The sequence below is a fragment of the Mytilinidion resinicola genome (genome assembly GCF_010093595.1).
Source record: "Mytilinidion resinicola strain CBS 304.34 unplaced genomic scaffold BDZ99scaffold_31, whole genome shotgun sequence".
NCBI classification, from domain to species: Eukaryota; Fungi; Ascomycota; class Dothideomycetes; order Mytilinidiales; family Mytilinidiaceae; genus Mytilinidion; species Mytilinidion resinicola.
In genome coordinates, this window is record NW_022985467.1 from 438,109 (window position 1) to 451,620 (window position 13,512).

Below are 13,512 nucleotides of genomic sequence, written 5' to 3' on the forward strand. Positions count from 1 at the left end.
GTAATAAGACCGGCGAGTGGTTCTTAGGAAACCCCACGCAATACAAAATGTGAATCTTGCCACGACGTAGATTACATAGGAAGCTTACTCCTCTTCCCCTACAGCCTCTGAGCATTCACAATCTTAATCTGCTATCTCCGCGGCCGCCATTCGCTACAGAGCGCTTTCCAGCATGTCTCAGCGATGGTAATTGGCGTACCCAGCTAAAGCTATCGCGGGATTTCAGAGGCACGGAGACGCCACGCTACCACCTCACACTTCCTTGACTCCTTCCGCCCTTCCCCGACTGGCCCCATAGATACACTCACAGCGATTATTGAGAGCTGGGACTCCGATACGGCCGAGCTCCACCTTGATACGATTCCTGGCAAGCGTCCGTGGCAAAATTGTGGATAGTGGTTCGAGAAGCGAGCATTAGCACCAGATGCGTTGTCCCAGAAAGCTATAACGCGGGTCAAATCTGGATGTTCGGGAGTGAAGTGACCCGTATTTGCGCAGTGCTTATGTCTTAATAGAGGTCAGCCAGCCTTCTGGTGATAAAGAGTCGAGACTTAGAGTTAATGCGTGGCACGGAGGGCGTTAAATTGCGGCACAATAGGTACTATATTAATATATCTGGTTGCGCCCGACTATATATATATACTTTCACCCGCCGCTCTTTGCCTTATACTTCCCGCGAGGCAAAGCTTTTTTTGCCTGCATCAGCCTGCACTATAAGGCCCTTTTATTAGCGTCTTTCTACTTGTCTGTTTCTGCACTTGCATAACTAAACTATTAGGAAGTTGAAGATAGCTATAGGGGTAATAGGGAGATCTTCAAATAAGTATGAAATTCTAAGCCTCGGTTTCCTCGCCCTAACATCTTCACAGCAAAATTCGAATTTCTCAATCCGTTACTATTAAGACAGGACAATCCCACGAAGCCACGTGAACAACGGAGATCTGGTCAAAAGGTACTTCCCCTCCCTCCGATAATACTCTTGGGCATCCGGTACTCTCGGGCATCCCTAATTACAGAACCGATGCTTTAACAGAAGCTTATAGAGACACAGACAGCAATCCCGGACCATGAACCGCTATTTGTCGTCCGCCGTGGGCACCCATAGTGGGCCGGCCGGCTCGCCGCGCTTCTACTGCTCCGAGTGCAGTCGCGGCTACAGCGCCATCGGGAAGCTGAACCGCTATTGCAAGAACCACTCGAGCAGCAACAAGCACGTGTGTCGCTTCTGCCAGACCGGCTTCAAGCGCAAAGACCTGTTGGACCGCCATCTGCAGATCCATAAGCGGGGCTCGTCGCGTAGGGCCTCGAAGCCGTGCAGGGACAGCCGCCCCTGTGTGCGGTGCTCGCAGCGGAGGGTCAGGTGCGATCGCATGATCCCTTGCAGCGGATGCGCGCGCGGCAACCACAGCTGCCAGTACCCCGGTCGCGATCGCGCGCTATCAGATGCCACAACTAATGCCACAACCAGGTTGCTCCCTAGCCGCTCTATTCCACCTCCGAAGAGCTTGTTTAGCATGCCTAATAATGCCCCCTCCACCAGCCCTTTTGCTATTAGCGCCTCCCCAAACCTAAATACTACCACTGCTAGCCACGTCCCGCCCAACCTGGCCTTGCCGCCGTGGAGTGGCAACCTCCGGTCCCAGGACACCGACCCAGGCCGGGATAATTACTCCTAGCTCTTGCCAGAGACAACAACTACACTCCTAGGTTCTGGAATAGCTATAATATAGCAGTTATCGGAGCCTTTAGATGCGGTAATAGCCCCTGTAGTATACTTAGATAAGCTATAAACTATAAGAGACGTCCGCAGTTTTTCTATAATAGAACCTACTCCAGTAGTTAAGACTAAAGCGCTCTTCCTAATCTAGCAAAGCACGGTCTATAATACTAGTTACGCCGACTGTAAGACAAAACTTAGCAGGCTATATACAGATATCTAATTCTCTTCCGCAGGGACCCTTTTATAAGAGAACGTGGGGCTGCAGGAAAAGATCGCGAGGCTGCTACAAAAGATTATAAGGCTGCTGTAAGAGAACGCAAGGGTGCAAGAGAAAGCAGGACTGCAAGAAATCGCGAGGCTGCGGGAAAAGAACGCGAGGCTGAAAGAGAAAATTGCGCGGGACTGCTAGCTAAATAGAACTTTAAGAAACAGCAAGGATACTACTATTAAGCTAGAGCCGGATAAGCTGCTATACCTATCCAGACTACTAGAACTTTCTAGAGCTAACCTATAATAAGGTTCTAATTCTATAGTATAACTATAGTGTTTTTCCGGTTCTTCCGCCGCTTTATACTAGTTCTAGCCCTATACTAACTTTAAAATAGATAGCAATTATTATTATATAATAATATTCTATAAGAAGGATTCTATACTAAGGATACTAAGGATATATAAAAACTGCGGATACTAGGATTTATTTTATGCGCTACCTAATGCGCAGGTCTAAGTAAATACGGGTTCAGTTCTAGTATAATAGTATATTTCTCGGGCTGCTAAGTTTAAAAACAGTTTATAGTTATAGCTAATCTAGAATTAGGGGTAGATATTAAAGGCCCTGTCTAACTTCTATTTTCCTATACTCTAGCGGGCTTAAGTAGCTATTAGATAAATAAGGTATTAATTCCAGTTGTAAACAAGTTAATTATATAGTATTAGTAAGCCCCTAAAGTTATCTTAGTAGGCGGCTTATATAGTAACTTAATAGTAACTAGTCTATAAATAGTAATTTAACTTATAGCCGTTTATTTATCCTACTTAAGTTTAATTACTTATAGAAAAATGCTTCTAAAGCTATAATACGCTAAATATGCTATTTTAGGCTAGTATACTTATTAGGCGAGCCTATGCCTAGCTTTAGCGCAAGGCGCGTATATTATCCTTTTTTACTACTCTTTTATACTATTTTACGCCGGCGGCCTCTATAATAATAGAGCACTAAGCTTTGCTTTATTTTATAAAAAGGTATTATTTAACTTCCTAATATATAATATTCCTGTACCTTCTAAATAACTACCGCTTATCTAACTAATATAATACCGTAGGTAATAGTGCGGAGAAATAGTAGTCTATTTTATAGAAATGCGATAATTGCTTTTCGCGGCTAAAGAACCCTACTTATTATTTTTCTATTATACTAGAAACTAACTTAGGGTTCTAATACGCTTCCTATAATTCTATATTAGTATAAGAAAGAGGATATTATATTAAGTAGTTACACCTAACGCGGCTAATAGGTTCTTTATTATTACTTTACCGGCTCTTATTCTATTCTTACTAGTTGCGTTTCTACACGTTTTTTTATATCTTCCTGCGCCCTAAGTTCTTAGGTATTAGTTAAACCGCTAAACTGTCTAACTAATCTCCTTCTATTTTACCTCTAAACCTCTAGTTTATATTTTACTCCTAATTTAAAAGTAGATTAGCAGTCTCCGGACTAATAGACCTCTATAATAGCGGGGAAAATAACTTTATATAAGCTTATAGTGCTTAAAAATAGTAGTATTAGGAAGATAGCTTTAACTATTTAGGTAGGCCCCTTTACACCCGTTATATATTAACTACTAATTATATTCCTAGATATATCTAAACTGCTTTTATAAAAACAGAGACTATAACCTAACTATTAAGGACTTATACTATAAGTAAGTGCAGATTAATTAATAGTTATATATATTAGAAGTGCTTAATACTATAGGTTAAGAAAAATATATTACGCTGTAAAACTAGTAGATATAAAATAGTAAGGGCTTTATGCTAGTATATAGTATTTTATCCCGGTTGTTCTTTACCCGCATTTAAAAATTTTACTACTAAATCTAACAGGTTAAGGAATTATTACTATCCGGATCTCTAATATACCCTAGCTTACTGCTAGGTGCAATATTAAATAGCTCTGGTTTCGGCTTAGCTCCTGTTATACTAGTAGGCAATAAATATAATAGAGTAATAGAGCGCGAAGTGTTTATAAAGGAAGGCAGTATACTTGCCTATAAGCTAGAATATAACTTTATAAAGGCTTTTGCAAAGAACTATATAAATATTAAAAAGGCCTTTTATAATATTATCCGGCAACTAAGGCGGTAAAAGCAGTAAGGGCGGTAAAAGTAGTAAAAGCAAAGGTAAAGGCAGTAATTATAAAAGTTTTCTAGTAGTAAACAAACTAATACAACGCCTAGGTGCGTTATATTATAGCATCTGCAATAGTTTATTACTATATAGAATATATAAAAGGTGTCTACTTTACTATTTTTCTTTATAGGTATTAGCCTTAGATATAGGCTTAGTTCTTATTTACTTTATAAATTAAGTATTTCTTTTTACTTATATATAATTTTCAGTTTTATAGTTATAAAAAGTATAAAAGTAGAGGAGGCAGATCTAACTATAGCTAAAGTGCGACCGTAGATATAGCCCGCCTGTTAATATTAGTAACTATACGCGATATTATCTCTACTTAGAACGAGGATAGGCAGGCGTATTAATAAATACCGATAAAATACATCTATAGGTTGTCCGACTCTAACTATAGTATATACGTTCTTTAGCAGAAGCGTATATTACCTTTATTAAAACTTAGATTAGGGCCTATATTAGTTCTTATTATATTTATAGTAGGCTTAGTACTTAAGGTACTTACTAAACCCTATTTTCGGCCCTAAAAACTAGACTAGCTTAAGCTTATTATATAATTAAAAGGATATATAGGTTCGGGGTACTAGAAAGCGTTATTAGCTTTAATACCAGCTAGTAAGTATTAGTATATACGTTCTGCAGGTCCGATAGATCTAAACTACTAATACTAGTAAGTAGCTGTATATTTTTTAGAATCCTCGGATTGCGACAGCGTGTAGTTTAGCGATATCTTTTCAACTTAGCAAGGAAATATTAAGTAATCCGGCATGCGGTTTAATAATATATCTTTAAATTAGTAAGGAAGCTTTAAGTAACCGGCCGTTAATATAGTAAATAAGGTAGGTTTATAATAGCTTAAGCGTTTTTTTAGTCTAGCTTTCTTAACGCTTATTTAGTTAACTAGATCTTTAATAAGTTATCCTAAAATACCGCTAGTAGTTAAAATCCGCTAGAATAGCTAAGCCTCTATCTTTTTAATATAGGTAGGGACGTTTTATTTAATTAGGGTGGCTCTAAGTATTAATATTTGCGTAAACCTAAAAGTTATAGTTTAAGTATCTAGTAATTATAAATAAGATAAAGGGCTACTTTAGAGGCGGGCAGGGAGCAGCGCCTTTTTAGTATATAGCTTACTATATCCTATATAGTAGTTAGAGGTTAGCGCTAATAGTTCTATAATAGATAAGTTAGGGCCTTTAAAAGGGTTTAACTAATAATATAGTCTAATAGGAAATCTTTACTACTAAGCTTACTACTATACTGCTTAGCTAGAGATATTATATAAGCAGTAGCTTAGTATATTATAAGAATACAACTATATTAGTGCAGTATAGGGGTGCAGTATAGTAGAGTTAGAAGAGTTGCTTAACCGTAAAGGTAGTAGGGTTTTACGTAGTAGTATAGTAGCCGGACGCACTAACCTAATATAGGCTTAGTATAGAATAGTATTAGTATGCTACTAGTAGAGGAAAAAGGCCCGCTATAAGCTAAAAGAATAAGGTATTCCTAATTTAAGCCTAATAGGAGAATTATAAAAATAGGAGAATTATAAAAATAGAAGAACTATATAATTAAAAGGATTATGCGAATAGAAGGTTTATAAAAGTAGGAGGTTCGTAAAAGCGGGAGTAGCGACTAGTAATAAGTTCGAAGATCCGTGTATAGAATAGATTATATAATAAACCGAGCTTACCCTATAAAGCTAGTCGAAAGTTAGAACGCCCTGCTAACTAGCAGCAACACGCTAGCCTAACTTAGCAGTGCACCTTACGAACTCTAGGAGGTTGTAAAACGTGCTGCTAGTATATAGGAGAAAAACCACGTAATATTATAAGCTGGCTTAGCAGCTTATATAAAAATACGACTATATTAGTACGGCGCAGGGGTGTAGTATAGTAGAGTTAGTAGAGTCGCCTAATAACGCTCTAACGCAGGCTTAGCGCGGAATATTATCGGTTTGCGCTAGGCGCCGCTCCGCGCTTGTTCCTTAATCCTTTAATAAAGCTGTCCGGCCTTAACTCCGCCTAAATTCCGCGCTAGGCTTTGCGGCTTTTAGCAAAAGCACTTTTAATTATGCGAGCCCTTCTAGAATCCCTTAGATTCTCTATTTTTAGGACGCTTTTTAATTATTTAGGCTATCGGGCCAGCAGTTAAACGCCTATTAGCTAGCTCCCTAACTATAGTAAGCTATAGCAAGCCGCAGCGAGCCGGAGCTAGGCGGCAGCCTATATTACTATTATAATAGTCCGCGCCGGAACTTATAAAAAGCCCTCTATTATCGCCGGCTCTAACTTTTAGGTTCCTAAGCTAGTATAAAACTATACTAAATATATAACTTAGCTTAAAAATTATAGAGTAGCGTGCCCTGTACTATAAATATATACTATTTCTAGTAAGTGTTTTTTTTTTTTAGAGCTGGGCGGCTTCCGGTTATTCTAGGTCGGATATTGGCGCAATAATAGACTTCTTTTTAGCTAGCTTTTTACGGGAGGGGTATACTATAATAGAGGAACGCTGTAAAAGTAATAGATAGTTTCTAGGCTATAAAAATATAGCTGTAATTTAAGGGTCGCGTTGTAAAGCCAGAGTATAGATTAGCTAGAATAAGAATATAAAGGTGCGCATAATTTTAAGAGTATATAAAAATAAGTTGTATTTATTTTGCCTAATACTCCTTAGATTCGTATTTAAAGGAAAAATTATAGCGGCGGAACCTAAGTATTAACTCTGCTAAGTTACGCTGTTATATTCTATACTGCAGAAAGCTTTTCTCTAATCTAACCTCTAGGCTTAGTTCCGTCTAGACTAGAACTTAGATAAGCAGTGCATTCTTTATAAAGCGTTTACTGCGTATATTTATAAAACTAATATACTTTCTACTGCGTTTTATAGCTATAATAACTGTATTTTTAGAAGCTGTGTTTATTATTAAGATAATTATATTTCCGGCAGGTACTACTTCTGCTAGAGCTTATTATTATCCTAGTATTTAAGTGTAGGCTAATATACTAACCTAAGTAATTAGATAAAGCCTTTTTAATTAAAGATATATAAATATATAACTTATAATAGTGCAATTAAATCTTAGTGCCGAAAGCTTATAGCAGAGATAAAGTATAAGATATCTAACTAGCTAATATAGTATAAAAGGACCGCCGCGGCTAATAATAATATAAATACCTAAGAAGAATTTCTCTAAAAAAATAAAGCAGTTTATATAACTTTCTATCCTGGACGGCCAAGGCTATAGTATAGATCCCTGCGCTGTCCAGCGCTAACTAGGCTTAGCTTACTATAGAACTGCCTAAGCTTAAGGTAACTAAAATATTATCTCCTAACTTATTATTGCTACCTAAGTCCCGCAGCTATTTATACTCCTAAATATTGTAATCCTTAATTCGTCTCCCTTTAAATAAGGCCTATATAAAGATATTTTATATTGCTATTTAAGAGACTTTTTCTAATATATTAGCCTAAATAACATTTATATTTATATAAAAAGATAGTAATAGTATTACTGGCGGATAAAAGACTCTACTAGGATATATAAAAATACTAGTATCTTTAAAAAACCTTCTACTTTTTAATCGCTAATTCTAATAGCTATAACTTAAGTTATATTAATAAGCCGCATGCAACTAGGCTTTAATTACAGTATTATAAACTTATATAACCCCGAAAGGCGGCTATAGGCTAAGTAGTAGATTTAGGTAACTTTCTGCATCTATTTTAGTAAGGTAAAGAAAATATAGTTTATCTTTACAGCGTATTATCTATTAACCCTTATTATTTAGTATAATATAGGTTTTATTATAAAGGTTTAGTAAGTCTATAAATAACTATAGAGACTATATCTAGACTGCTACTTTAGGAGAAGTTAGTAGTAAATTATTAAAAAGTCTAATAATTTTTAGTAATAGTCCGGTAATTGCTAAACCTAGCTATAAAGGCCCTAGGTTTAGCCTGCGGATTACTATTATTTTAATAACAATCTCCTATTAATTATATTTATTAATTAAAGGGATAATTTTATTAGTAACCGGATATAGCTACTTACTAGCAATATTATACTTTATATTAGGTTCCTAAAATATCCCGTATAAAGCAGAAAATATTATATAAAGTATATAGCTTAAAGCTATATAGTATAGCAGATGCTTTTTATAGATAAGTAGTCTAGAGTCCTCTAATACTAGTGCAGAACTAAATAGTAGTAGCAGAAATAGATAAGGTAGCTTAATAGCGGCTCCGAATCTATTCTACTTAGGAAGAGTTAAAGCTGTAGCAAAGGCGGTAAAAAATTAATTCTTAAGCTAATATTATATAGAAAAGTTATAGAGGTACTAAAAAGCTTTGCTTAAAAATAGAGGTAATAATAGCAAACATATTAATAGAGGTGCCGGTAAGGATCTATAAACCTTAAAAGTAAGGCTTTAGTTAAGGTGTATTAACTATAAAGGATAATATAAGCTATTAAAGCGCTTTATATTTACTCTCTATTTATAACCCGTTGTAAGAACTGCTGCCTACTAGCGTGCTTCTATATTATTAACTCCTCTAACTAAGATAGTAAAAGTGCTGTTTTCGGATAAAATTAAATCGCAATATTCTGCTATTAGGGCTATTTTATCTATATATAACAGTTCCTCTTCTAGTAATATCCCTTATAATTTAACTAGTCGAGCGGATAAAATATATACCTATTCTAAAACTAGTATAGCAAGGTAATTAGCATAATTAAAGTCTTCGTTATATTTAGACCTAAGCCCTTTCTAGTTACGTATAAAAGACTTTATAAAAAGATAGCGTACTAGATATAAGGTGCTAATTAAGATTCTTTAAGTAGGTAAAGTCTTTACTATTAACTTAAGATTACAGGTATTTAGAGTATTAATAGCCTATTATAATCCTTCTTCTAGAAATAAATATCTATTCTCCTTAATTTTAAGGACGTCTAGGTGGTTAGGTATTGCCGGAGTTTAATACAGAAGATTTTGGATATTATTGCATAAGGAGGGAAACCGGGCTAGAGAGCGAGCCGTATTGTAGAGAGAGTCCTATACGCTTCGGCTCGCCGCCAAAACTTGTGTGGAGTATTGCGCACTTGGACGAATAGGATCTTCTCTTTCGGTGTGTTGGTTTTGGGCTATCATCTGTATCGTCACCACGAAACTATCAGCGACAACTCGATTAATATTGTTGGTACGCGGGCGGTGGGATGCAGGCGATTTGGGTGGATCGGGGAGGAAGTTGGTTGGGTGCGCGGAAGGTTGGTTAAGGGGGAGGGGAAGGCTTACAGCGTTGGTATTAGGAGACTTTTTCTCCTACTGTATCATGAGGTAGGTTCGTGTGGGAGAGGGTAGTAGTGCAATGGAGTGGGACTGATGAGGATGGTAAAGGAGCCGTTGTGCGGCTCAGCGCGAGAGGGCGCTTGCCAAGCCCTATTCTTTCTCCTACTCAATAGGGACTAGCCCACATTAAGACTAGCACCGCTCGTCTTTCTTCAATTCGAGACCTTTGGCTTCGCAGCCTTGCCATTCACGCAAGTATGTGTTGGCACAATCTCTCACCGGTCCTGCAGCTGCATCCGGCGAGGCAGCTTTGATGCTGGGCACTCTCCCACTGCACTGTGCGAACGCCTCATTTTTCCTATATAGTCTCCTAGAGATGTGGACCTGAATTTAAGGAGATCCTTTCTTTTAGGCTAAGATAGGTGTTGATGGGAGTAAGTAGGTTGCTGATGGAAGGACCTACATGCGAACACGGCGATGCCTTTATACGCTCCTAGAATTTAGCCGGTTGCTAAGAGACACCATTATACTGCATAACTACTGCTAAGGGTGTCGCAGCTGCGTTGAACCGAGCAAGGATTAGGGGTACTCAAGGTGCTAGCATTGGGATTTGAACGAAGCTGCTAGTTCCTCTTAATCGCGAAAACTCTCTCACGCAGAGGCTTAGCAGAAGATAGCTAGGTCGCGCGTGAACTTTTGATCGAGCTGCTAGCTGCAGCGTAAAGAGGAAGGGACTTGCAGCACATCCAACCATTTATATAGTTTGCCTCGAAGTAATAATAGACCCAACCTGCCGCCATTAAGAGAGTGTTGCTGAAATTTCCATGTGCTGTATACGTAGTTCGTGCCTCTTCGGCTAATAGCTTAATAGATTGATGGTCCGATAAAGTAGTTAAAGAAGAGTAGCAGTATAAGGATGATGGCATAGTTATACTTGCTCCCGGAGACTAGCTCTTTAATAACGCGCGTAGTTGTAACACTGTGGTATTTAAAACTAGGGCGGTTACAGACCCCTTATTCCAATATCCATGCCGAGTGTAGACATTTCTTAACAATAGGCTTGAGTTGAAGTTATAGATTATCGGACACGCCCCCAAACCCGGCCTCGGCTCCTCTCGCTCCAACCGGCCAACCCCTTTCAGCTTCAATAACACCGAAATATCACCCTTCCCAGCCCCGTTTCTCTGGCCGTACGGTCTCTCCGGCTGTACGATCTCCCTGGCCGTACGGTCTTCCTGGCCGGCCGTACGACTCCCTGGCCGTACGGTCTTCCTGGCCGCACGGTTTCTCTGGCCGTACGGTCTCTCCGGCTGTACGATCTCCCTGGCCGTACGGTCTCCCTGGCCGGTTTCTCTGGCCGCACGGTTTCTCTGGCCGTACGGTCTCTCCGGTCTCCCTGGCCGTACGGTCTCTCTGGCCGTACGGTCTCCCCGGCCGTACGATCTCCCTGGCCGTACGGTCTCCCTGGCCGCACGGTTTCTCTGGTCTCCCTGGCCGTACGGTCTCTCTGGCCGTACGGTCTCTCCGGCCGTACGATCTCCCTGGCCGCACGGTCTCTCCGACCGTACGATGACTCCCTGGCCGTACGACCTCCGTACGGTCTCCATGGAGCTGCTAGCCTAGCCTTCTAGGCAAGTTACCCTTCTGGCCCATCCTATTTGAATGAAAAGCATGCAGCAAAATATGTCGCCGAAAAATCTACCTCCCAATCCCACACGCTAAGTACTCTTGTTATCCTACCTCTGCACCGGATCTTGCTCTTTAGTGGCGGCGTGCCAGTCGTGTGGTTGGCGGTTGACCCAATTCTAGGTAGTTGAATGAGACATCGACTCGAAGCTTTTTACCAGCACGGAATAGCTCGCCCCATGCCAAAAGCTGTTTTTCTACAACTAGCCAATCAATCTCAGTCCCATTGAACCGCTTTGTTAGGTCGCGCTCTGAGCGCCCCGTCACTGATACAATAACATCCGTGTCATCGCATGTAACACGCTTACTTGGCGGGAGCTTCTTCTTCAGAAGGTTCTCTAGCTTAGGCCGTAGAAATAAAGACCAGTGGTACATAGGCGCTAGAACGAGATCTTGTTCTGTATCCTTTAAAATTAGTTTTTTGTTTAGAGACAGCTTGGCGGGTCTTCGTCATATGTCCCAGTTTCATCCCACTCATCTAAATCAAGCAATTCGAGCTTGGCTACATGCAATCTTGTCTGTCCCACGCTGCGAGTATCTGTATCTAGATCCTGCATGATCACCTCGTCGTTCACTACATCATCTACCAACGTGAAGCCAGGAGACGGCTCTCCCTGTGTGAACGCCTCGTCCATAGCATCCATATAAGTGTTATTTAGAGCCTGCGTCTGGAATCGATCGGACGGGGATTGGTTGACAGGTTGGTAGACGCTATTGGTGACGGCTCGTGTAGAGGATTGCGGAGGTCGGCGGCGCTGCTGGGGAGCTAGGGAGGTTACGTCGGCTTTAAATTTTGTATTTCTAACACGCTGAACAGGCATGTTTATCAATAGTAACCGTACAGTTCGTGGTTTATCACCGCGGCGAAGTTGTTGGGACTGCTTGTGGATTCTGTACATGTATGCCGTACGTGGCTTCTTTCCGGCAGTTGGGCCCTTGGCCCGTGCACGCACCGCTCTCTAGGCCGCGCAGCTCTTCACTTCTTCCCCATCACCACCTGTAAAATAGATCCCGCCAGTGGCGTGCCATGTGAAGGCCTTGATTCTGCAGGGCCTAAAACATATGTTGCTCAATCGCTCTGTTCTCTAACTTTGATATACATAGATCGGTGGAAAGAGGCAGGATTACTTGCGCAAGCTTCGCGACTTGTACAGTGGGAGTTAGTTTTAGTTGCATATTTGGCGCAATGGAACAGGAATTGCAATGAATCGCCTTGTAAAGTAGTTATCCGATTAATTGACACGTGTAGTTGAGCGGTGGGCAAGTCAGCTAGCCTGGTTACAGCAGGGATCACGTGCAGACTTGCTTGCTTACTTGCTTGCTTACTTGCTTTATTTTTAAACAAGCAAGCAAGTTGTAACGGTCCAACTTGCTTGTTACTTACTTGTCTGACTTGCTTAGCTAGCTCGTGAATTTTCCCATACAAATTCGGTTGGAAATAGTGTAACTTGCAAGTACTTGCTTGCTTGCTTAATCTCCAGACAAGCAAGCAAGTCACGCCCTGACTCAAGCAAATTTAACCCAGTCAAGTCGCAAAAGCTCGAAATTATTTGCTTGCTTGCTTGCCAGCACTTCTGATCACGTGTACAGCAAGTTTTGCAACGATTGTTTCACCCCCCTTTTCAACCCCGCCGCCTATCTCGAGAATTCTGGCACATTCTATCTTCCATGAGGTTCTCTATGCTTGTAGATAAATACATAGCTAGCCTCACTCAATGAAAAAGACAGGTCGCTCTCCAGGCTATTTAGTAGCCGCTGTGCCGCTAACAAGCCTAAGATGATACCTCGAGCTTCTGCGCTTCCTTCTTCACTAGGCCAACTGAAAGAACATCAACGCCTTTGAAAATTACATTTTGTGCGAAGAATAATGGGTGTCCTAAGACAGGGCCATGTGGAGCCGAACTCTCTTCCAGCCTACCCATACATACTAAAGTCAAGGGATTAGTAGCTATTTTATTGGATATTGTCAGATAAGGAAACTTCAACGTACGATCTACATCGTCGTACACTCCTTGAGGTTTGAGGAATATCCCTGGAATCTTTACTTCATACCATTTTTCGCCAATATATAACCAAAGATCGGGAAGCACCTGGAGGGGTGGGAAGTGTCACGGTATTGATCATGGCCTCCCTCTAAGCATCAATCCCCTGACACCTTGTTCCCGCATACGTGCGCACGCGTGCGCCACGCGCCCGCCACCTGATTCCCGATTCCGTTAGGGCCACGCGCTATGTGCGAGCCCCTTTTCTCGTCTTGTATATAGCCTGGCTCCCGTCCCGAATTCAATTCGGCATCTTGACGTCCTTGTAACCAACCACGGTAATAGCACGTAGTTATCCTTCTTTGAATCTGATACTTGTCTATCTCGCGTTCAAATGCCCGATACATCGTCACCGTGACAG

At 40.6% G+C, this 13,512-nt stretch overlaps 4 protein-coding genes across 4 annotated transcripts; 2 read left to right on the forward strand and 2 right to left on the reverse strand.

The window, feature by feature from the left end:
- Window positions 1-717: 717 nt before the first annotated feature.
- On the forward strand, window positions 718-1,418 carry BDZ99DRAFT_428402 (uncharacterized protein; the record flags this gene model as incomplete). The annotated part of the gene is made up of 1 exon (XM_033717190.1): window positions 718-1,418. A coding segment is annotated over exon 1 (351 nt), but the record flags the coding sequence as incomplete, so codon positions are not given.
- A 2,402-nt stretch (window positions 1,419-3,820) lies between these two features.
- Window positions 3,821-4,084, forward strand: BDZ99DRAFT_401366 (uncharacterized protein; the record flags this gene model as incomplete). Its single annotated transcript, XM_033716225.1, has 1 exon — window positions 3,821-4,084. A coding segment is annotated over one exon (264 nt), but the record flags the coding sequence as incomplete, so codon positions are not given.
- A 6,262-nt stretch (window positions 4,085-10,346) lies between these two features.
- BDZ99DRAFT_201796 (uncharacterized protein) lies at window positions 10,347-11,282 on the reverse strand. Its single transcript, XM_033713257.1, has one exon. The coding sequence runs from the start codon at window positions 11,028-11,030 to the stop codon at window positions 10,371-10,373; it is 660 nt and encodes a 219-aa protein (XP_033569631.1). The 5' UTR covers window positions 11,031-11,282; the 3' UTR covers window positions 10,347-10,370.
- Window positions 11,283-11,295: 13 nt separating this feature from the next.
- Window positions 11,296-11,547, reverse strand: BDZ99DRAFT_350332 (uncharacterized protein; the record flags this gene model as incomplete). The annotated part of the gene is made up of 1 exon (XM_033714501.1): window positions 11,296-11,547. A coding segment is annotated over one exon (252 nt), but the record flags the coding sequence as incomplete, so codon positions are not given.
- Window positions 11,548-13,512: the final 1,965 nt, after the last annotated feature.

Bases quoted from the DNA above. Each gene is read 5' to 3' on its own strand.
- BDZ99DRAFT_201796 (XM_033713257.1), bottom strand. From the start codon at position 11,030: ATGGAGACCGTACGGAGGTCGTACGGCCAGGGAGTCATCGTACGGTCG.